The sequence below is a fragment of the Vicia villosa genome, linkage group LG2 (genome assembly GCF_029867415.1).
Source record: "Vicia villosa cultivar HV-30 ecotype Madison, WI linkage group LG2, Vvil1.0, whole genome shotgun sequence".
NCBI classification, from domain to species: Eukaryota; Viridiplantae; Streptophyta; class Magnoliopsida; order Fabales; family Fabaceae; genus Vicia; species Vicia villosa.
This window is the reverse complement of record NC_081181.1, coordinates 46,339,407-46,363,244: the sequence shown is the minus strand read 5'-3', so window position 1 is coordinate 46,363,244 and position 23,838 is coordinate 46,339,407. Positions and strand designations below refer to the sequence as shown.

Here is a 23,838-nt window from a genome sequence, read left to right as displayed (position 1 = left end):
AAAGAATGGCGGAGTTCGAAAAAAATGATGAAGCAAGAGCGGGAGGAAAATATAGAGAGGTCGAAGAACTTACTAGTTTTAGATTTAAGCGCCAACGGATCGTTCAGGGCATTTTAGATTAGACCGGATCTTTTTTGTTTGTAATGACCGGATGTGTGTCATTTTTTGTATGTATTGTCGTCTAGAATGTAAAATCAAACCGATTTAATATATATATATATATATATAATATACATATATTTAATGTTGTCAATGTTTATGTATTCTCATTTACTTGTTGTCATTTTGTTCTATTTGTGGAATTTGACAAAACAGACTGCACAAAAAAATGCTTTTTTTTCTGTTCTGTCTCTGCTTAAGGTTTGTTGGGTCATTATTACTCCAAGAAGTCTATATATAATGCACCTATATGTTTTCATCAACAACAAGTCACAAACAGCAATGACACAAACCTACCCCCACCTTGCTTTTGTATACTTCAACAGTGGTTACCCGATGTCGTTTCAATTTAGGTTCTCGCACGACACGCTATTCGCGAAATTGATATCGTCGCTTAACTCTCTCTTGCAATACCCGGAAAATCGGAAGGTTGTCAAGCTTGAGTACCGCTCGCCTTCACTTGACGACGAGGGAGACGTCCAGTTCACCCCATTTGATGTCAAGAACGACGAAGATTTAGCAGTTATATGGATAACTTTCGACCGATTTTCTTCGAAGGGTCCGATTGAGTTGGATGCAAAACTTCAAAGATCGGGAGCCGACGTTATCAAAATGTTGACCCATCCTAAACTACCTGTGTTTAACAATATGTAACTTTAATTTTATGTTGATCTATCTTTGTAATTTCGATTATTTATGATAAATTGAAGCTTTGTTCGTTTGTTTTTTGTTTTCTACATCAGATAATATTTCGGAAGTGCATCTCCGAAATAGGTGTTTTCGGAAATGCATCTCCGAAGACATCTTTTATCAAAAAAAAAAAGTGTTTTCGGAAATGCAACTCCGAAGACACCTTTTTTTCTCAACAAATGTTGTTTTCAGATATGCATTTTCGAACACACCTTTTTTTCTAAAAAAATAAGGTATTTTCGAAAGTGCACATCCGAAATCACCTCTTTTTCATAAAAAAGTAAATTCGGAGATGCACTTCCGAAATATAGGGACGTTTTTGGAAATTCGTGCGGGTTCCGAAAAAGATAAGGGATGGATAAAGAAATTGTCTTTAAGAATCACCCTAAGAGCATCTTTAATGCTAGTTAGCTAACACGGAAATTGCTTATAGTTAACGATGTTTTTAGACAATCACCATTGTAGAAGGATGATGTGGCGTCATATATACTTTTGCATAATTTTGAATGCATTGGCAACTAAACCTTATTTGTCACAAAGATAGTAATTTTATATTATTGAGATTGAAAGACAATTAATTTATAGTTTTGAGTTCACTATTAAAAATAATTATAAATAAATATAAATATGTGGGATCATCTTTTAGTTATTTATAAGCAATCACCATTAAAGTAAAAAATGAATAGATTAACTATAGATTCTTTAAATCGTATTTGATAATTTAGCCTCACAAAAAATAACTTATTATATTCATTTTAGTTCTTTATAATTCATCCCACTAAAGATGCTCTAACAAAACATGGACTTGGACTTGCTCACAAAAAAAAACTTTCTTATACCCTGATTTGTATCTCCTATCTCCACGTTCTTGTAATGGTCATATATATATATATATATATATATATATATATATATATATATATATATATATATATATATATATATATATATATATATATATATAATTTAAATTTCATTTTAAAAGAATTTAGTCGTTTCAAAATTGTATGAAAAAGAAAGCGGTATTTTGAATTTGTTGAACATGAGCTTATACAGTATCAAATGATATATTTTTTTTGTTTATCATTACCGGTTTAGTCTGATTCGGGGGTCTGTTCTGGCATCAAGTGGTTCCAAACCCCCTCCCGGTCGCAGTTGCGGAGAATCATATTTCTACTGAATAATGGTTTACTAAAAAATTATGTATTTATTTATAATTTAATAATTATGTCTATATATATGTAGGATAGAGAAAATGTTTGTTGCGCACAGACAAATAACACGCGAATATTTGAGATACTTTGACATTATTGTATATGTAAACTAGTAGAATACCCGTGCATTCGCACGAGTATTGGTACGGTGCCGCACATTTATTTTTAAAATATAATAAAAATTAAGTTTTTCAATTAAAAAATTTATTATTTTTAATAAAAATAATAAATCGGTGAATATATATATATATATATATATATATATATATATATATATATATATATATATATATATATATATATATATATATATATATATATATATATATATATATATATATATATATATTAGTTGTTCATTTTTCTTGTTTTAATAAATTTTCACGATATAAGAAAAAAAAATTTTATTGACTTCCTGCATGTTTGTATTAGTGATTTCATATTTCACATAATAAAGTTGAATTAGTAGTAAATTTCGTTTTTAAAAATGATTGATAAATTTCTATTATTCAATATTTAGATCAATAGTAAAGTTGTTTCCGTTTATAAATTTATTATTTTTTCAATATATAAATATTGTTTTTGATTTAATATTATTTATAAAAATATTTGAATTAATAGTAAATTTATTTCCGTATATAAATTTTAATTTAAAATTCATTTTTTGAAGATTTTGTTAAATTAGTTTTTACAAAAACATTCAAAATATATTATTTGATATTTAAAAACATTGTATTAATTTAAATATCATTGTATTAACCAATAATTAAAAAACTATTATATGTAATAATTTAACCTCATTTGATAAACATACTAGAGTGGTTAAGTTAAGCTAATTTCATTTAAAAAAAAAAAACATTGGTATTGTCTTAGTCCTAGATCCAACATAGCATATAGTAGTAGCATGTAGTTAGCTCCTCAAGTGTTTATATTTTACATTATTCATATGACATTTTTTAAAATAAAAAGAAGATTATTTTTTTTTATATTTTCTGATAATAATTAAAACATAAAAAAATTAATAATAAATGAATTTGAATATTGTTAATTTTATTATTTCAGACTAAAACTTTATATAATCCTTCATAAAAGGTGCAATGCCTCTGCGCATCTGCCAGGCCTCGCACCATAGTTTTGCAGGGTGGGACAAGGTTTTAGAACCGGGGTGTTCATTTATAAAATATTTGTAACTTATTTCTGTTTATAAAAATTAACGGTATCAACCGTTGATTTTTTTTATTTATAAAAATATTTGTAACTTATTCTCGTTTATAAAAATTATTGTATCAATCGTTGACTTTTTTCGTTTATAAAAATATTTATAATTTGTTCCCGTTTTAATAAATTATTGTATCAACGGTAGAATTTATTCCGTTTATAAAAATATTTTAAACTTATTCTCGTTTATAAAAATAATTGTCTCGTGTTTTTTTATTAAAATAGATATTTATGCTATTTTCTTATAATAAATACTACGTTGTATCATAAAAGATGCATTTTTAAAGTCAATAAACATAATTTTAATTTGCCTATTCCTAAAACTGAATTAGAATATATCATACACATTTTATATTTCGTGTATGTAAATTTTTATGCAATTGATTTTTTTCAATCATTTATAAATATAATTTTTTTAAAATATTATATTAAGAGTCAAATATTTTTTTTTAAACTGAGTGAGGGTATAAATTTTTTGATTAATAAATATATGAATTCAATAATTTTAAAATATATAAATTATTTCTTAAACAAAATCATGAAAGAGTCCGTCATTTAATTTACGGACGTATGTGTTCGCACTTCGCATGAGTAGAATAATTTTAAAAAATGATTATAAATAATAAAAGTTCCTAGTAACTCATAATAGATAATATCGAGATTAAAAAGTTCTAACATTTTTTATAAATTAAAGTTTTAATATCATTTACTTATTATATAAGACAACGGTTAAAATAAAAAACACAGTTTTTAAATAAATAATTGTGTTTAAATGCGGATAATATTTTTATTTATTTATTAGATTTAAAATCATATTTAATTAATTGAATCAATTTTTATAAAATTAAAATGATTTTTTTAGGTATCATATCATAATATCATAGATGATTTTTCATCATGTATATCATTTTTCTTTTTAAAAAAATCTATAAAAATATTATATCAATTGAATCAATTTGTATAGATACAAAATGATTTGGTCAACATTTTCCAATTTTAGGTCACCAATAAATTACACTAATGTATAACTTTTAATGGTTCATAAATGACTATGGAGTGACACACAATATTCATATGAAATAATCTCCTTCTATTTTGGGTAATAATTATCTTTTTATTTTTTCTATTAAATCATTTTATACTCATTATTTATTATTTAAACCTTTTTATTATTTTTATTTTTATTTTGGGTAACTAAAATATGTTTTTAGTTATTAATATTTAAATAATATCATATTATCATAGGTATATTAATACGTGTAACTTTTAATTATATTAAATTATCTTATTGTCATAATTTTTTTTTGACGGGAAAAGATTAACTCATATCATTAATAATAGTATTCTGAATACATGTTGGTATAACAGTAAAATTGTGAAAACTAGCTAGAGATGGAGCCACTTGTGCCAAAGCATGGGCAACCTCATTGGCTTGTCTCCTAACGAACTTAACATGAGAGTTCCTAAAAAAAGAGTGACAACAAACGATTACATTCTCCAGTAACAGCACCAAAGTCCGAATCGTTTGGTTTAGGAGATATAACACTATCCACCACACTTTTGGCATCTAACTCAAAATCCATGTTATCATAACCAAGACCATTAACCCATTTGATAGATGCCAAAAGACCTAAAGCTTCTCCAATAACAACTTCAGTACAAGGCGAAAACCATTCAGTGCGAGCAACGACAAAATGACCTTCAGCATTTCGAATGCACATGCCAATGCATACCTTATTATGAGAGAAAGACGCATCAATGTTGCATTTGAAACGACCAACCGAAGGTTTATTCCACTTGGTAACAGTTGTCGCTGGATCTGGATTCGAGTTATTGGTTCGAAGTTGTTGGGCATCTCGCCATCCCGCCATCAACTGCAAGGCTCGACTACAAATGGTGACTGATGATTCTTCAATTTGATTCTAGATATGATTATTATGACCTTTCCAGATGCTCCATAAGGTAGTTGAGAAAACCGCCTGATGATCTTGATTTGATACCTGCAGGAAAGAAAAGATCACAGAAGCAAATAATACTCCATTATTAATCAACTGCTGCAGAATAGGCCATATACCCATTTTTTCCCAACACTCAATACTCTTCGGGCACTGAAAAATACATGATAATTATTTTCTTCACCATCCCTACAACCAACACAGCTAGAAGAACAATTAACTCCTTTATCTAAAAGTCTCCTTCTAGTAGGCACACAGTTCCTACAAAGCCGCCATAAAAAGTTCTTTACCCTAGGAGAGGTCTTTATATTCCATATCAGGTTCCACCTTTCCTCAATCCTGAGATGAGAGGTGTCAATGGCCTCATTAATACAGTATCGATAAGTACTCCGAAAAAAGAACCTCCCATTTCTCTCAAGCTTCCAATATAATTTGTCCACCTGAAACGATTCAAATAAAGGAGTAGTGAAAACCTTTTGCGCAATATCTCCCCCAACGAGAGAAGAAATCAAGGTCGGATTCCAATGTTTACTATTAGGAATCATCAAATCCGAGACTCGGAGCTTTGCCACAAACGAGTTATCAGGCCAAGGATTAACCAAAGAAGAACTATCATATAACCAATTCTGATCCCAAACCGATATGTTCTCTCCTGACCCTATACTCCATCTATAACCTCCTCGAACCACAAATTTAGAACTCCATATACTTCGCCACACATAACTGGGATTATGTCCAATAGCAGATTCCAGAAAATCACAATTTGGAAAATACATAGCTTTGTAGAGACGAGAAACTAGATTATCAGGATTTATCATAAGACTCCAAGCTTGTTTGCTTAGCATAGCATAATTGAAAGCACTAATATTTTTGAAACCCATGCCTCCTACACTTTTTGGCATAGACAAACGGTCCCAAGAAAGCCAATGGATGCCTTTCGCTCTATCTCTTTTATGACCCCACCAGAAGGAATTCATCATTTTCTCGATCTCATCAATTAAAGTAGAAGGAAGTAGAAATATACTCATAATATAAGACGAGATTGATTGGAGAACAGATTTAATCAAAGTTTCCCTCCCTGGTTGAGATAGGCTTCTACTACTCCAAGAATTGATTTTCTTCCAAATTCTATCTTTAACAAACTTAAAAGCATCTTTTCTGCTTCTACCAACCAAAGAAGGAACACCAAGGTAGTTACCAGTACCCAAGACTTGTTGAACTCCTAAAACATTAGCCAAAACATTTTTAGTGTCAGAATCAACATTCTTGCTACAATAGGATTCAGATTTCTGAAAATTGATAGCTTGTCCCGAGGCTTCTTCATAAGTGACAAGAATATTTTTCATCACATAAGCTTCATTAATATTAGCTCTGAAAAAAAGAAAACAGTCATCGGAAAATAATAAATGAGAGATGATAGGAGCATTCCTACAAATTTTTGTGCCTTGAATATCTCCTCTAGCTTCACCTTGCCTAATAAGCGCAGAAAGACCTTTCGTACAAAGGATAAATAAATATGGGGATAAAGGATCACCCTGCCTCAATCCACGCCCAGGAACAATCGGACCAACCATGTTGCCATTCATTACAACAAAATAATCCACAGTTTCAACACACATCATCATCCACCCAATCCATTTTTGACAAAAACCCATAGTGGCGAGAACATCCTTCAAATAGTCCCAATTTATCCTATCATAAGCTTTACTGATATCGAGCTTTAGAGCTATATCACCAACTTTACTTTTGCTCTTTGTCTTCATATGATGGACCACCTCAATAGCTACCATAGAATTATCCAAAATAGATCTACCAGGTACAAAAGCCGATTGGTTAGCAGAGATGCACTTTCCCAGAATTCTCTTGAGACGGTTTGCAAGGACTTTTTCTATCACCTTATACAACACATTTCAAAGGGCAATCGGTCTCCAATCTTTCATAGAAGTTTGGGCTTCTCCTTTTGGAATGAGGGTAATGTTGGTTGAATTAAGGCTTTGAGGGAAAATACCATTCTCGAGCCAGGAGCAACCAGCATTGAAAATTTCGGTACCACACGTGTCCCAAAATTGATGATAAAATCTGGGGTTGTAACCATCAGGGCCAGGACTCTTATCCGCTTGCATGGAGAAAATAGCCTCTTTGAATTCATCAATAGTGAAAGCATCAGTCAACATAAAATTATCATCAACTGAAATTGATGTTGCAATATCTTGTAAAACTCGATCGCGAGAGCTTGGCCTCTTTTGAAATAAGTCAACAAAATAATCATGACCTGCTTTACATATCCCTTCAGTGGAATTAGTAATTTCCCCATTGTCCATCGTGAGAGATTTAATAATGTTGATTCTTTTCCTTAAAGTAGCTGAAATATGGAAGAAATGGGTATTAAGATCCCCATCCTTATACTAGTGAGCTTTTGCTCTTTGCCTCCAGTATGTGTCATCTTTAATTAGTAAAGAATCCAAGCGAAATTTTGTCATACCCTAATTTTGACCCCCCCCCCCTGAGATGTCATACCACCAAATACCTCATCAAACTTAGGACAGGTACTCAGGGCAGTCACTTGCTTGTCTGATACCCAGTCGAGGATGTTCAAAGACAAAAAGGCTCAGGCAAAGGATCAATCAATAAAAAGGATTAGTTTCCAATACAATCATAGGACTCAAAAGCTTCATTCTATTCACCTATGATTGATTAGACGCCAGTCATCAGGACTCAGGTCTGCTTAGATCGCCAATCTAGGGTTTTGAGCCCATCAAGGGCTAAAATCAGGGATCACATTTGGGAAACCCTAAAAAGCCCCAGGACATCCATCATTTGGTTCAAATATCTTCAGTTGGTTCATATGACATTATCCATTGGAAATTACACTTCAATTCAAGATTTACAGTCATCAATTTCATATGGTCGACAATTAGGGTTTTTGACCTAATTCACCAAGATAGTTGACTTTTAATCAGGACATGGGTCCACAACTCAAATCATGGCTCAATATCCTCCAATAACTCAATATGATCCATTCATATCATTCATTTTAGGGTTAATAGTAGTTTACCCCCTTGTAATATGAGCGTGTTTCGGTTTACCCCCTCACCGTTGCTAAAGGTAGGTTTTGGCAACAGTTTTTTTGAAAAAACCGTTGCCAAAAGGTAGGGAGGGGGGAAAAGCAAAATTCGCTAACATTACAGGGGGGTGAATTACTATTAACCCTTCATTTTATGAGGATAGCTTAATTCACATGAAATCTCCAGAAACGCGATTCACCTGAAAAAAGTCAACTGTACAAGATCACCATTGAGTTTTTGGAAATTTTGGTTAACCATGACTTTTGAAGTTTTAAATCATCAATAGATGATATTTAAAGTCATTTGATCAAGGAAAATCAAGAAAATCAATTAAGAATCAAAAAGTCAAAGTTTGACTTTTCATACTTAGAAAATTTTCTAAGTGTTTTCAAGTGGTTTTTACCAAACTTTGGAAGGGAATATCTCACAATTTCACCTACAAACTGAAAAAAACTTCCAACATGAAAGTTCTAGATTTTGATCCAATGAACAACTTTGTCATAAATGATGTTTTGGCTAGAAATCAACCATTGAAGAGATATGGAGCTTCAAAGTGATGCCTTCACAAAACTAGCAAGAAAACCCTAGTTTTCTTCAAACTTTATGGGACTTTTTCACTAATTTCCATAAGGATTTTGGGCAAACACCAAACTAATGAATTGAAGTACATATCAAGGGCTTTTCAAATTGTATTCAACCATCTTCAAATTCATTATGAGCTAAGAGATATGGTTGATCAAAGTTAGGGCATTTGAAGTGAAATTATGGGTCATGTCAAAATTTGAACTTTGCAAACTTTGTACCAATGCCTCTACCAATTGATGCATTCTTGTACATGATGTATCAGAAGGGATTTAGAAGAATCAAATGCATTATTGCATCATTTTTGGCCAAGTTGCAAGAATTCAATGCCATGTGATTAAGTAATCATTACAAAATGGAATATTGGTGAATCATCAAGGAATCTTCTCCTAAGCCAATTAGAGGCTTCTCTGCATCAGAAATGATCCCTAAAGATCAGATTAAATCAAGGGCTAGGGCTTGGGATCAAGAGGAATCAATTTTTCATCATTGCATTTTGGATATTTCTTTGAATTCCTTCATAACCAAGAAACCAAATTAACCTCACTAAGCAAGCTCACTCTCTGCAAACACACTGAACTCTTTGCCTATAAATAAGAGATCATACCTCAGTAATTAAACACACCAAAGCAACAGAATTCTTGCTTTCTCTCTTCTTTCTTCGTACTTAAGTTTTTCAAAGGTTCTTTGGCAAGAAGACTCGAATTCTTCAAACCAAAGCTCTTCCTTTGAAAGTAAGTATTCAAACACATTAGGGGAGGCATTTAGAGGTGATCCAAACCTCTGGAACACTTCTGTACGTGGAGAATCATCATCTTCACCCCTCACTTGGAGATTTTGCAGTTGGGGTCGAGCAAGGGGTTCTGGGCAGTTTCAATCCAAGCTAAGCATCTCAACACCTTCCAGAGGGATCACTGAAGCTATCTGGATCATTGCAAAAACTCTGTAACACACTTTGATCAGAGCCAGATCTCCATTTTTGAGGTAAGTTTTAAGAGCTTCAAACTCTATAATTCACGCATGATAAATTAAAAATGAAGTTACCAGTTGGTTTCTGCACCTTTAAGGATCATTAACCCTCAATCAATTGCATCAAATCATGCATATAGAGTATTTCATGTTTAATTTCAGTTTTAGGGTTCTTCGTGTTCATGCGTGTGAATTTTGAATTACACTGAAAATAAATAAAATCAAAGGATACCATCATGATCCTCGTTCAAAAACGAGCAAAATCCATGTCTACATCTTTAAGTTTGGTTAAGAAACGAAGGAGATAGCAAATTCAAAAATTTGAAGCTTGAGGTTGAAGATGAAGATGGTGGCGCCATTTTTTAGAATTTCCTAGAAACGAGTTTATTTTATTTTGAATGATAGGTGTGTCACTTACGAATTCATCGTAGTGTCCCAATGGTTACAGCGCGCGTCCAAACTCTTTCCATGCCTTAGGTCTGGGGTTCGATCCCCCCCTCAGACCTTTTGTTTCATTTTAACTTTTTTCATTCATTTATGAACTTGTTTTGAAATATAATGACTTGGAGGTATTCACATAACAAGCTGCGCGCCTGGTCGAGATGGTAAGTGTTTTAGCTGGCAACCTAGAGGGCGTGGGTTCAAGCCCTTTAGGAGACAAAACCTATTTTTTAGCTCTTTTCTCATTCAATTTCTTCATAACTTCAACTAATTAATTCACCTATCAAATTAGATCATTTTCACTTGATTTTTCACACATTTCTTATTTAATACATCTATTTTAAGGATATCCAAAAAAATCACAAAAAATATATTATTTCAATATATTTTAATTAGGTTTAAAATCATATGTTTTAAGTATGTTTCAATACTTTAAAAAGTATAGTTTTTATTTGATTTTCAAAACTTAATCTCTTGCACCTATTTTTGTGATAAAACCCTAAACATTTAGGTCTTAATTAGGTGAAGGCTTTGCCTTTATCATAATTAAGTTGACTTTTGTCAATTTTCAAAAACTGTATTTACAAAATCTTCTTTCTGTTTTCAAAACATTCTTCTGGTATTTGAAGGGCATTATTCCCGGTGAAACTCTTCAGATACCTATGTGACCTTTGTCCATCTTCACTTCTTCTGTTTTTCAAAAAACCTTTAACTGTTTATCATTAATATTCAACTGTTATCAAAATTACTGGTGAGGCTTTGTACATACATCTTCAAAGGCCTTCACTCCATCCAGGTTAGGCTTTACAAGCTTTCAATTTACAGTTTTTATTTAAATTACTGTCAAATATAGAACTGTTTATATATTGTTTAGAACTATGTTTGAGTGTAAACCTTAGGACAGTTAAACTATATATATATTATAGGACTATGGCCTAGGATTGAGAATGTCTTCCCGGTGAAGGCTCTTTCCTAATTAGAGATCTTTAGTTCAAACCCTCAAGATGAATTATTCCCGGTGAAACATCTTGAAAAAAGCCTTAGAACAAAAAAATAGGATACATCCACCCAAAGAGGAATTATTCCCGGTGAAACCTCTTACCCATTTGCTTAGAGCCAAATTAAGTTCAAAACCACATAGCTTTCTCTTGTGCTACAACAAGGACCCTCGATGACCCTCGATTAGCCTCCTCTTGGGCTTTGTACAAGGACCCACAGGCTTCTTAAAAGCATTTCTAGCTTACTCTTGAGCTTGTATACAAGGACCCATCAGGTTTCTTATAAACATACGAACAGGTCTTTAGTTACCTTTTAGCCTATCCTGGTGAGTTTCTTCCACTTTAAACCAAACTTTAAATAAGCTAAGATTGTCTCAATCTCATATTGAGTCCACCTTTTGGAATGAGAGACATGGACAGTCTCTGTCACCCTTATCTTCATTAATTTCCTTAGCAGAGTCTAGGATCCATAGTTATCTATCCTCAGTCAGTGTCAGCCTTAATCTTGGGCTTTAAACAAGAAGTCTCAATTAGATAATATTTCTGCTATCATCCAAAATCCCTGGAAAGGGTTAGCCTCCAAAATCACTCCTTTAAATCCAAAATCCCTGGAAAGGGTTAGCCTCCAAAATCACTCCTTTAAATCCAATATCCCTGGAAAGGGTTAGCTTCCAAAAATTCACTCTTTAAAAAGATAATTTCACCAGCTGAGTCAAAATCCCTGGAAAGGGTTAGCTTCCAAAAAATCAGTCTTTTAATAAATAAATCTTCCAGCAGAGTAAAACTCCCAAAAGAGTCAGCCTCAACCTTGGGCTTCATACAAGGCATCAAATAATAACTTCCCCAGTTAGGAGTCAGCCACAACCTTGGGCTTTGTACAGGGCAGATAATAGAGTCTCCCCAGTGAGTCCTTCATCATCAAGTAGCCACAACCTTGGGCTTTGTACAAGGCAGATAAACCACATTTCCTGTGTCAAAGATTCCCAACCTCTAGGATCTTTTCCCCATAGAGTCATCCATACTCAGTTTCTTTAAGAGTTCGCCACAACCTTGGGCTTTGTACAAGGCAGAAAACAATGTTTTCCCTAGTCAGAGTAGCCACAACCTTGGGCTTCATACAAGGCACAAAAAAAGAGTCTCCCTAAGTAGAGTCAGCCACAATTCTGGGCTTTGTACAGAACACCAAATAAAATCCATCAAATAAACACTCTCCAACTAGAGTCAGCCTCAATTCTGGGCTTTGTACAGAACACAAAAATTCCCTGTAGTTAATCCCCTATAAATTTATCTCCCAGAGTCAATAAAATCAATCAATCAAAAAGCCTCAAGCTTGGGCCTCATACAAGCCAGCCAAAGTCAAATCTTTTATACAGTAGATAGATATAGCTTATCTCTATAGAGAGATCTTTCTCCTATCTCACCACATTCAAACAAACAAACATTACATTTCATTTTAATTTTAATTAAGTCTCCCATTTAGGATTTTGAAAGGCATGTGCTGGCAGTAAAACCCAGACATGTGGTAACTTTCCCTAATTTGGATGAGCATCTTTCTTTCATTAAAGATGCAGTTGACTGGTATACTTGCACATAAACAAGTAAGGTCCCCCTCTTGAATGAAATGAATTCAGTTATTCTATCACTCTTTTTAATGTTTGTGGTGGAATAGTAGAAATACCTCTCTGTAAAGATGATTTCATATCTCTCTACTGTAAACAGAGATTTAATTCAAGCTTCAACCTTGAGCTTCAAGCAAGGCACAAAAAAATAATTAATTTCCCTAATTAGTTCCCCAAACTACATTAAGCTCTGACTTCCATTAGGGATATGTAGGCATGAGGTTCACAAGGAATCACAGCGAGCTAATAAAATACCAAAAATAGTCAGTCTGTCTTTCTTTTAATTCAATTCAATTCTCTCTCCTAACACAAAGGAGAAACTTTCCCAATAACAAGCAACAAACACAATCACATTGACACAGAGAAGATTCCCGTAGAGTACTACGGATATGTAGGGTGCTTAAACTCTTCCCTATGTATAACCGACCCCCCGGACTCCAGAATTTCTAGTCTAGGTGAATCCCCACACTTAGCAAACTCCTAGGGTTAATTTGAGATCTTTTTCCCCTCTCCTACTCGTTAGGACAATTAAAAAGTTTGTGTGATATCGTAGGAAGAATTGAAACAAAATTCTTCCCGTCCCGGGCGCATTCTCCTTCCAAATTTCGCGTGAAGGGTCTAGCGTGCCGTCCTCCCAAGTGAAACGGGGAGGTAAAGAAAACGACACCACAGAAAAATGGCGACTCTGCTGGGGATATAAGTATTAAAAACCTTGGTTTTTCATCCAAACCAATGGTTGACCTGTTGCTGGTCCAGCCCCAATGAGGAATTAGGGATGCCAAATTCCCCCTCAAACAAGAGAGGTCCTGCCTAACCTCTGTGTCATTTCATGTGATTGCTGCATATATATTTGTTTATTTTGTTTATTCTGTATCGGGAAAGGGCTTGATTCCCCCTTGTGGTGAGAAATCCTATACCCGGATTTGAGTGCAACATAAGATAGGATGGAGGATGTCTTCTCGGTGAAGGCCCTCTAATCTTGGTTCCCAAATTTACTCTTGGGATTTGCCTGGCTGGTTGTGATTAACTGCGCCAATGCATTCCGAGACTGATTTGTACCAGGAGGACCTAGAAACACATTAACCCCACTTAAAGCCTTTTTTAGGACGTAGAGCGGTGATTACGAAAGTAATTGTCACGCAGATACTACACTCAGAGAAAACTCTCTTATAGATACCAGTCAACGTATCTTTAAGGTTGAGCAAAAGCTCTGAGATCCCTAGAACCCGTTCTACAGGTACAAAAATCCTTATCCTTAGTTCACCCTGGGGCGAGGTTTGCGTTGTGACTCCATGACCACTATACCCTTCTACCCATGTTTGTTTAAAAACTCTTGTGTGTGCATTCATGCATTCATGCATCATCCATAATAAATAACTAAAAACAAAAGAGTCTTTTTCGAGTCGTTTTTCAAGGAAACTAAATAATGAACGTTTTGAACTTCAGAGAGAAAGAGAGAAACGGAGAAAGGACTTAAGGATCTATACCATGGATTATGGAAGAAAGAGAGCTAGGAAATACACCTTCAAGATTCCTAAGGTCGAGGAATTGGAAAAGCTCGGAAAACTGGTGGTCAACCCCCAAGCTTTCAAGGAGAAGTATGGAAAACTTCTGCCTCTTCTCAATACCAGCATTGTGGATGGGATCCTTCCCACTTTGGTACAGTTTTACGATCCAACGTATCACTGTTTTACCTTTCCAGATTATCAACTCATGCCTACGTTAGAGGAGTACTCTCGGTTGATTGGAATACCCATGTACGCGCAAGATCCGTACTCTGGTTTGGAAAAGAATCCTGACGACATTATCATTGCCGCAACTACTCCCTTGAACGTAGTCGACATCAGAACTCATATGGTGAGTAAAGGAGGAATTCAAGTATTACCCTCCAAGTTCTTGTTGGATCAAGCTCGGTACTTCGTCAGCATCCAAGATATGAGCGCCTTCGAGGAAATCTTGGCTTTGCTTATCTACGGATTGTTCTTGTTCCCTAACATTAATGATTTCGTCGACATCAACGCCATTAAGATCTTCTTAATTGGAAATCCAGTTCCAACCTTGCTTGCGGATGCTTATCACTCTGTGCATTCAAGAAACCTGCAGCGAGGAGGATTAATCACATGCTGCGTACCGTTGTTATACGAATGGTTCGTCTCACACCTGCCAAAGTCTAGCACTTTCTGGAACATGAGGGATGGCCTTTACTGGTCACAGAAAATCATGTCCCTCACTCATACGGACATTGATTGGTGTAGTCCTGACAACGATGAAACCAAGATCATCTTCAGTTGCGAAAGTTTTCCCAACGTACCCCTTATTGGAACTAAGGGAGGAATTAGTTACAATCCAGCTTTAGCCCGTCGTCAATATGGCTATCCCATGAAAAATATACCAAGTAGTATTCAATTGGAAGGTCTGTTCTTCAAGAACATCGACGATCACGGCAACATGCTGAAGAAGGAAATTGTCCAAGCCTGGCGTCTTGTTCACACAAAAGGGAGAAGATTGTTAGGAAAACGTCTTTGCATCTCCCAGGATCCTTACCTTCAATGGGTACGCGTCAGGGCATTCAAGCTCAGGATTCCATATCAACATCAAGAACCTATTCCCCTAAGGGAACCAATTTTCCTTTTCTCCACCGATGTTGAGAAACTACAAGCGGCATTAAACAAGGTATGCCAAGAAAGGAATGCTTGGAGAAACAAGTATCGAATCGTCAACACGGAAAATGTTGAGATTCAGAACATCCTAAGAAGGAAGGATGAGTTACCTGAAGTACTCGATCGACAAGTGACACAATCGTCGCTTTCTCATCATATCCCTCCTGCTTCCTGGATCATCGATCAGCTTACGTCAGAGAACGCTCAACTCGAGAAACAAAAGAAAATGTTAGAACGTGAAGTCGGCTCTTCGTCACAGTTTTAGAGTCCTTTCTCTCAGTTTCTCTGTATTTCCTTTTCAAAGTGTGTAAAAAATGGCGTTTTCGCTTAATTAATAAAAGTTTGATGTTACATAACGTAATTATGGTGTTTCCTTGAAAAATATTAACTTAATTGCACATCATGCATCGCTTTAGTCGTACGCACTGACACGTGAATTGTCGCGGATCTAATAGTCACTTCCCTTTCTCCAGAAAGAGAGGAGGAGAAGGAGGTGAACCAAGACTTTCAAGTTGTCTCATCCATACAACACTCGTTCAAGTCGCGAGAAAAGAATGGAAGACTTTGAACAAGAGAATGGAGAATTCAGAGAAGAGGTTGCTACTCTCAAAGATGCTGTTGAAAGGCTCAATAGTATGGTAGAAGCCTTGGTAGTTGCGCAAAATCGACCAACGCCAGAAGAACCACAAAGGACTGTGGTTTCCGAGATTGTTTCTACTCCTATTCCTCAGTATACCATGCCGCCCAACCGACCTTGGGGCATGCCGTATAACTTTATTCCAGACGGGTACATACCCCCAGTTTCTGAAGTTCCAAGAGCTACAACGGAGACGCATCCACCGGAGGGTTACAGACCTCTGGAAATTGAAGTTCCAAGAGCAATGGCAATGGGTTTCGCACAACAGAATGCTGAGAAACCAAGATCTGCTGTCATGGTTTCTCCACATCCGATTATGCATACTTTTCCTCCACCGGGCGGACAAGTATATCATCACGCTCCCAGTGAGGATGGTGGCATGTATGAAAGATTGGACGAGTTCCAGGAACAGTTTCTGCAAATGCAGAAGGAGCTCAAGACTCTCCGAGGACAAGATCTATTTGGAAAGAATGCTGCAGACCTCTATCTGGTTCCAAATGTTAAGATTCCTCACAAATTCAAAGTACCAGAGTTCGAGAAATACAAAGGGAATTCATGCCCACAAAGTCACCTCGTGATGTACGCTCGAATGATGTCAACTCAGACTGATAATCAACAATTGCTCATTCATTATTTTCAAGCCTGACTGGTGCTGCACTCAAATGGTACATGAACTTGGACAGTTCAGAGATTCGTACTTTTCGAGACCCCGGAGAGGCCTTCGTCAAACAGTATAAGTACAATATGGATATGGCTCCCGACAGAGATCAACTCCGGGCCATGACTCAAAAAGATAGAGAAAGCTTCAAGGAATACGCTCAGAGATGGCGTGAAGTTGCTGCTCAAATTTGTCCACCACTTGAAGAGAAAGAAATGACAAAAATCTATCTCAAGACTTTGAGTCCATTTTACTACGGAGGAATGGTTGCAAGTGCATCAAGTGACTTTACCGAGATGGTAAACATGGGTGTACGTTTAGAAGAAGCAGTTCGGGAAGGACGCTTAAACAAAGAACCAGAATCTTCTATTGGTCCTAGGAAGTATGGAAGTTCTTTCCAGAGGAAAAAGGATCAAGATGTCAGCAATGTCTTGCACAAAGCAAAGAAGAAGTTTTCACCTCAAGTTGCTACAATAACTTCGGTTGTTAACTCAGCACCAGCTTATCAACCTCAGGTTTCGCAACAACCATTTCAACAAAGGTCGCAGCAACCTCAGCAACAGGTTCGACCTCCAAATTACAACAATCGGGTTTCAAGGTATCCTCCTTTTGACCCCGTGCCAATGCCTTATGCGGAATTATTTCCAACACTATTGGCAAAAGGACTCATTCAGGCAAGGAGTCCTCCAAATCCGGCGAACAGTTCTTCACCATGGTTTAAGGCTGACCAGTCTTGTCCCTATCATCAGGGGGCACCAGGTCACAACATTGAGAACTGACTCCCTTTTAAGATCGACGTTCAAAGATTAGTAAAGAGTGGAATGCTATCCTTCAAAGATACTAATCCTAATGTCCAGGAAAATCCTTTGCCGCAGCATAAAGAAGCTTCAGTAAATCTGATAGATCAACACCCCAACGTCATTCAAATCCACGACATTCGTCAGATAGGGAAAAATCTCGTCAAAATGCACGCTAGACAAGCTGGGTATGGTCATGTACCACTTCATAACTACTTCACATGTGAAATTTGTCCAAAGAATATTCAAGGATGTGTTGTAGTTCAAGCTGCATTACAAGAACAAATGGACTTAGGATGGATTCAACACATTCGAGTCAAAACTGAGTGCGACGTCAACATGGTTCAAGGATGTCCAAGGGAATACAAGATCTACAAAGTCGAAGATCTCAAAGGATCGGTAGTCAGGTTCCATAAGACTTTAAATGGACTTGCCTACTTTGGAACAAATTTCCATCCTTATAGTAGATGCAGAATTTGTCGAAGAAATTCACGAGGATGTTTGCGCATTCGCAACGACATTCAGAAACTGATGGATGATTATACCATTACAGTTCTTGCCAACAGAGAAGACGACAAAGTCTTTACCGTGTCTCCTCAAATTAATCAAGTTGAACCAACGCAAGTCAAGTATGACAGCAGGAAGACAGCAATTGCTCCATTAGTCATCTACTTACCAGGCCCTGTACCATATGAGTCCAATAAGGCTATACCATACAAGTACAACGCTACATTCATTAAAAATGGTAAGGAAATACCATTACCGTTTGTTGTCAACATTGCTGATGTTAGTCGAGTCACCAGAAGTGGACGAGTCTTCAACAGAACAACAGAAAATATGGAAAAGCCTTCGGAATAAATACCACATAGGCAAGACAATCATCCGACCACTGCTGTTCAAGCGAAAGAAAATGATGAGATCTTGAAGTTAATCCAGAGGAGTGAATACAACATTGTAGACCAGCTGCTACATACTCCATCTAGGATATCTGTTCTCTCCCTACTATTGAGTTCTGAAGCTCATAGGAAAGCTCTACAGAAAGTTTTGGAACAAGCTTTTGTAGAACCAAGTGTTACTGTAGGACAATTCAACAATATAATTGCCAACATCTCCGCAGGAACTAATTTGAGTTTCTGTGACGAAGATCTTCCTGAAGAAGGGGTGGACCATAACCTTCCACTTCACATCACAGTTGGCTGCACGGGTGATGTTCTCACAGGAGTCCTAATAGACAATGGATCCTCTCTCAACGTCATGCCGAAATCAACATTGTCAAGATTATCCTTCAAAGATTATCTGCTAAGGGACAGTCATGTCATCGTCAAGGCATTTGATGGATCAAGGAAGTCAGTTTTTGGAGAAGTAGATCTTCCCATAACTATTGGACCTCAGACGTTCAAAATCACTTTCCAAGTTATGGATATCCCGGCACAATACAATTGTTTGCTAGGTCGCCCATGGATTCATGAGGCTGGGGTAATTACTTCAACACTTCATCAAAAACTGAAGTTCATAAGAAATAACAAATTGGTAACCGTATGTGGAGAACGAGCTTTGATCGTCAGCAACCTGTCGTCATTCTCCAACATAGAACCAAAAGAAGTCACTGGAACTAAGTTCTAAGCACTTTCCTTGGATAAGGAAAAAGGAAAGGAGAAGGCAGCGTCTATTTCTTCCTACAAAGATGCAATCTAAGTTGTAAAGGATGGCACTACCAGTGGTTGGGGGCACATTAATATTCCTACCAACAACAAGAACAGAACAGGAGTTGGATTCTTTCCAACATCATCAAAGGCTATTCCAGGAATTGAGGTTGTTCTTCCAATTCAAGAAACTTTCCGCAGTGGAGGTTTTCTTCAACCTGTTCAACAAACAGTCAATACCATCGGTACGGAAAACACCAATGAGAATTTTGAAGTGGAATGTATGTCCTACCTTCTTGAAGCAGGATACATATCCCTATCAGAGTCTGATTCACCTTGCTGTTATCCAACTAAAGGATCTGAAAGTAAGACTCAGCCAAGCAGTGATGAAGTTACTAACAGCTTCACCACCAGAAGTCATGGTTCATCAGAAGAAGTTCCTCCTATCCCCGAAGAGACCTGGAATACATTAGGAGAACCGAGTGGAAAATTCGACTACATGGTGAAATACTCCGCTCCTGCAAGTTCAAAAATCTCTCTTGAAGACATTGTTCCAACTGGATGGAACATTGATTATGAGTACCTTACTCAGCCAAAAGAGATATATAACCCTTGTTATTCATCATCGGCGTCTGGTGAAGTTATTATTGAGGATTATATCCCCAAGTCACCTTCCGAGGCTACGGATCTAGAGTTCACATACCTAGTCGACGCCATCTTGGGAGAAGAGCAAGACCAAAATACAGAAGAGGATGATCTCGAAAGTGTCTCCGACAACGAGTCTCTCCATTCAGAAGATTGGAAGTTTCCTCAAAAGAAAGTCCGACATACTCCACTTGGAAATGGGTATGCTCACACCGCTCAGTTTGCTGAAGTAGAAGAAGATCGTCTGAGTGTTGCAAAGACAGTGGTTGGTAAATCAATACCTACCACAGGCCAGCTTAAGCCTAAGGTTCCAGATTACCTAGTCCACAATGGGGTTCGCCACTATTGGACGGCTGTTGAAGTTTCAATTGTTGTTCGCACTCCTAAATAGGAAATTTCATCGTTATTTTATCCTCTCACCATAGCCCAGGGTGAAGAGATGTTTCATGGGGCTTTGCATTTTACTATTTCTTAGGAAAATGTCCCTCTTTGCTTCGCCCAAAGCAGTAGAGTTTTGTTTTATAGGGTCTTTGTTTCAAGAAATGACTGTCGATAAATAAAAATGTCATTTTGTTCCTTCGTTAGTTTTTCCTTTTCTTTTTTTTCGGAAATTGGTAATCCTAAAAAACACCCCTAAAAAATATCAGAAAAATTATTAACTGCATACACCGAGTCTTCCCTCGTTGTCTAAATAAAGCTCATCACACATATGCAGATTAATCATAAAACACCCTGTTGAAACGTACGATCGTATGACTTCTCCAAGCTTTGGGTTTCCTGTATTCGAGGCAGAGGAAGAAGAAGACGAAGAAATATCAAAGGAAATTTCACGGTTACTTCAACAAAAGGAAGAGGCCATTCAGCCGTACAATGAGCCTCTAGAGATCATTAACCTTGATTCCGATGGAAACAGAAAAGAGGTTAAGATTGGAGCTTCGCCCAGTTCAGAGATCAGAGAGAGTTTGATACAACTGCTCAGAGAATTCTCAGATGTCTTCGCTTGGTCTTATCAGGATATGCCAGGGCTGGATACCAGTATAGTGGAGCATCACTTACCATTAAAAGCAGAGTGCCCTCTGGTCAAGCAAAAATTGAGAAGAACTCATCCGGAGATGGCCATGAAAATCAAAGAGGAAGTTCAAAAGCAAATCAACACTGGTTTCCTCGTCACTTCAGAATACCCTCAGTGGTTAGCTAACATTGTTCCCGTTCCTAAAAAAGACGGAAAAGTCCGCATGTGCGTCGACTATAGAGATTTGAACAAAGCTAGCCCTAAGGATGATTTTCCTTTACCACATATAGATATGTTGGTGGACAGTACAGCAAAATCCAAATTTTTCTCATTCATGGACGGATTTTCAGGATACAACCAAATCAAGATGGCACCTGAAGACATGGAGAAAACAGCTTTCATTACCCCCTGGGGCACGTTCTGCTACCGCGTTATGCCTTTTGGACTAAAGAACGCAGGAGAAACATATAAAAGAGCCATGACTACACTTTTCCATGACATGATGCATAAGGAAGTGGAAGTTTATGTAGATGACATGATTGCCAAATCAGAAAATGAGGAAGATCATATACAGAATCTGACAAAGTTATTTCAACGCTTACGGAAGTTTCAGCTTTGCCTGAATCCCAACAAGTGTACCTTTGGTGTCTACTCAGGAAAACTCCTTGGTTTCATCGTCAGCAAACGAGGAATTGAAGTGGATCCAGACAAAGTCAAGGCAATTCAAGAAATGCCTTCACCCAGAACCGAGAAACAAGTTAGAGGATTTCTTGGACGTCTGAATTACATCTCGAGATTCATATATCTCATGACTGCAACTTGTGCTCCAATTTTCAAACTTCTACAGAAAAATCAAAGTTGCGTCTGGACAGATGATTGTCAAAAAGCGTTCGACATCATTAAGGAATATTTTCTCGAACCACCCATCCTGTCTCCTCCAATGAAAGGAAGACCTTTGATAATGTACTTAACCGTCTTAGAAGACTCCATGGGTTGTGTCCTTGGACAGCAAGACGAGACAAAGAGAAAAGAGCATGTCATCTACTACCTGAGCAAGAAATTCACTGACTGTGAATCCCGCTACTCCATGCTCGAGAAGACCTGTTGTGCTTTGGCCTAGGCTGCCAAGCGTCTCCGCTAATACATGATTCGGCATACTACTTGTTTGATCTCCCATATGGATCCAATCAAGTACATTTTTGAGAAGCCTGCCTTAACCGGGAGAATTGCCCGTTGGCAGATGCTGTTATCAGAATATGACATTGAGTATCACGCACAGAAAGCCGTGAAAGGAAGCATTCTAGCTGAGCACCTGGCTCACCACCCACTCAATGGTTATGAAACAACCAGTTTTGACTTTCCGGACGAGGACGTCATGTACCTCAAGATGAAAGATTACGACGAGCCACTACCAGACGAAGGACCTGAGATAGGATCCCAGTGGGGCTTGATCTTTGACGGAGCTGTCAATGCTTATGGACGAGGAATTGGGGCAATCATTGTTACTCCTCAAGGTACCCATATATTATTTACCGCCAGATTAACTTTCAAATGCACAAACAATGAGGCCGAATATGAAGCTTGCATCATGGGTCTCGAAGAAGCCATGGATCTAAGAATCAAACACTTGGATGTATACGGAGATTCTGCTTTGGTCATCAATCAAATCAAAGGAGAATGGGAAACACGCCAACCCGGGCTAATCCCTTACAAAGACTACGCGAGAAGATTGTTACCATTCTTCGATAGGGTAGATTTTCATCACATTCCTCGTGAAGAAAATAACTTGGCTGATGCATTAGCCACACTCTCTTCCATGATTAGGATAAATCATTGGAATGACATTCCTCGGATCGATGTTATGCGCCTGGATAGGCCCGCTCATGTTTTCACAGCAGAAGCAATCATCGACGACAAATCGTGGTACCACGACATCAAAAACTTTCTTCAAAGGCAAGAGTACCCTCTTGGGGCATCAAAGAAATATAGAAAAACTTTGAGAAAGTTAGCTGGCAGATTCTTCCTGAATGAAGATGTTCTGTACAAGAGAAATATCGACATGGTTCTGCTCAGATGCGTTAACAAGAAATAAGCAGAAACACTCATGAGAGAAATACATGAAGGTTCCTTTGGTACTCACACCAATGGACACACCATGACAAGGAAAATACTGAGAGCAGGATATTATTGGCTGACGATGGAGTCAGATTGCTACCATATGCAAAGAGGTGTCACAAATGTCAGATCTATGCTGATAGGATTCATGTGCCACCATCTCTTCTCAATATACTCTCTTCCCCTTGGCCTTTCTCCATGTGGGGAATCGACATGATCGGAATGATCGAGCCAAAAACGTCCAACGGACATCGCTTCATCTTGGTAGCCATAGACTATTTCACCAAGTGGGTTGAAGCAGCATCATATAGAAACGTTACAAGACAAGTTGTCGTCAGATTTATCAAGAATCACATCATTTGTCGCTACGACATTCCTAGCAAGATAATCACTGACAATGGGTCAAATTTGAATAACAAAATGATGAAGGAGCTTTGTGAAGAATTCAAGATTGAACATCACAACTCACCTCCTTACAGGCCAAAGATGAATGGAGCTGTGGAAGCAGCTAACAAAAACATCAAGAAGATCATTCAGAAGATGGTCATCACTTACAAAGATTGGCATGAAATGCTCCCGTTTGCTCTTCATGGTTACCGTACATCTGTACGTACTTCGACTGGAGCAACTCCTTTCTCCCTTGTATATGGCATAGAGGCAGCCCTACCCATAGAGGTTGAGATCCCATCGATGAGAGTCTTGATGGAGGCAAAATTAACAGAAGCCGAGTGGTGTCAAAGTAGATTCGATGAGTTGAACTT

At 37.0% G+C, this 23,838-nt stretch overlaps 1 protein-coding gene across 1 annotated transcript; it reads left to right on the top strand.

Annotated features, from left to right (window-relative positions):
- Window positions 1-441: 441 nt before the first annotated feature.
- Window positions 442-813, top strand: LOC131648989 (uncharacterized). The gene has a single exon (XM_058918734.1). It carries the CDS (start codon window positions 442-444, stop codon window positions 811-813), a length of 372 nt encoding a protein of 123 aa, XP_058774717.1.
- Window positions 814-23,838: the final 23,025 nt, after the last annotated feature.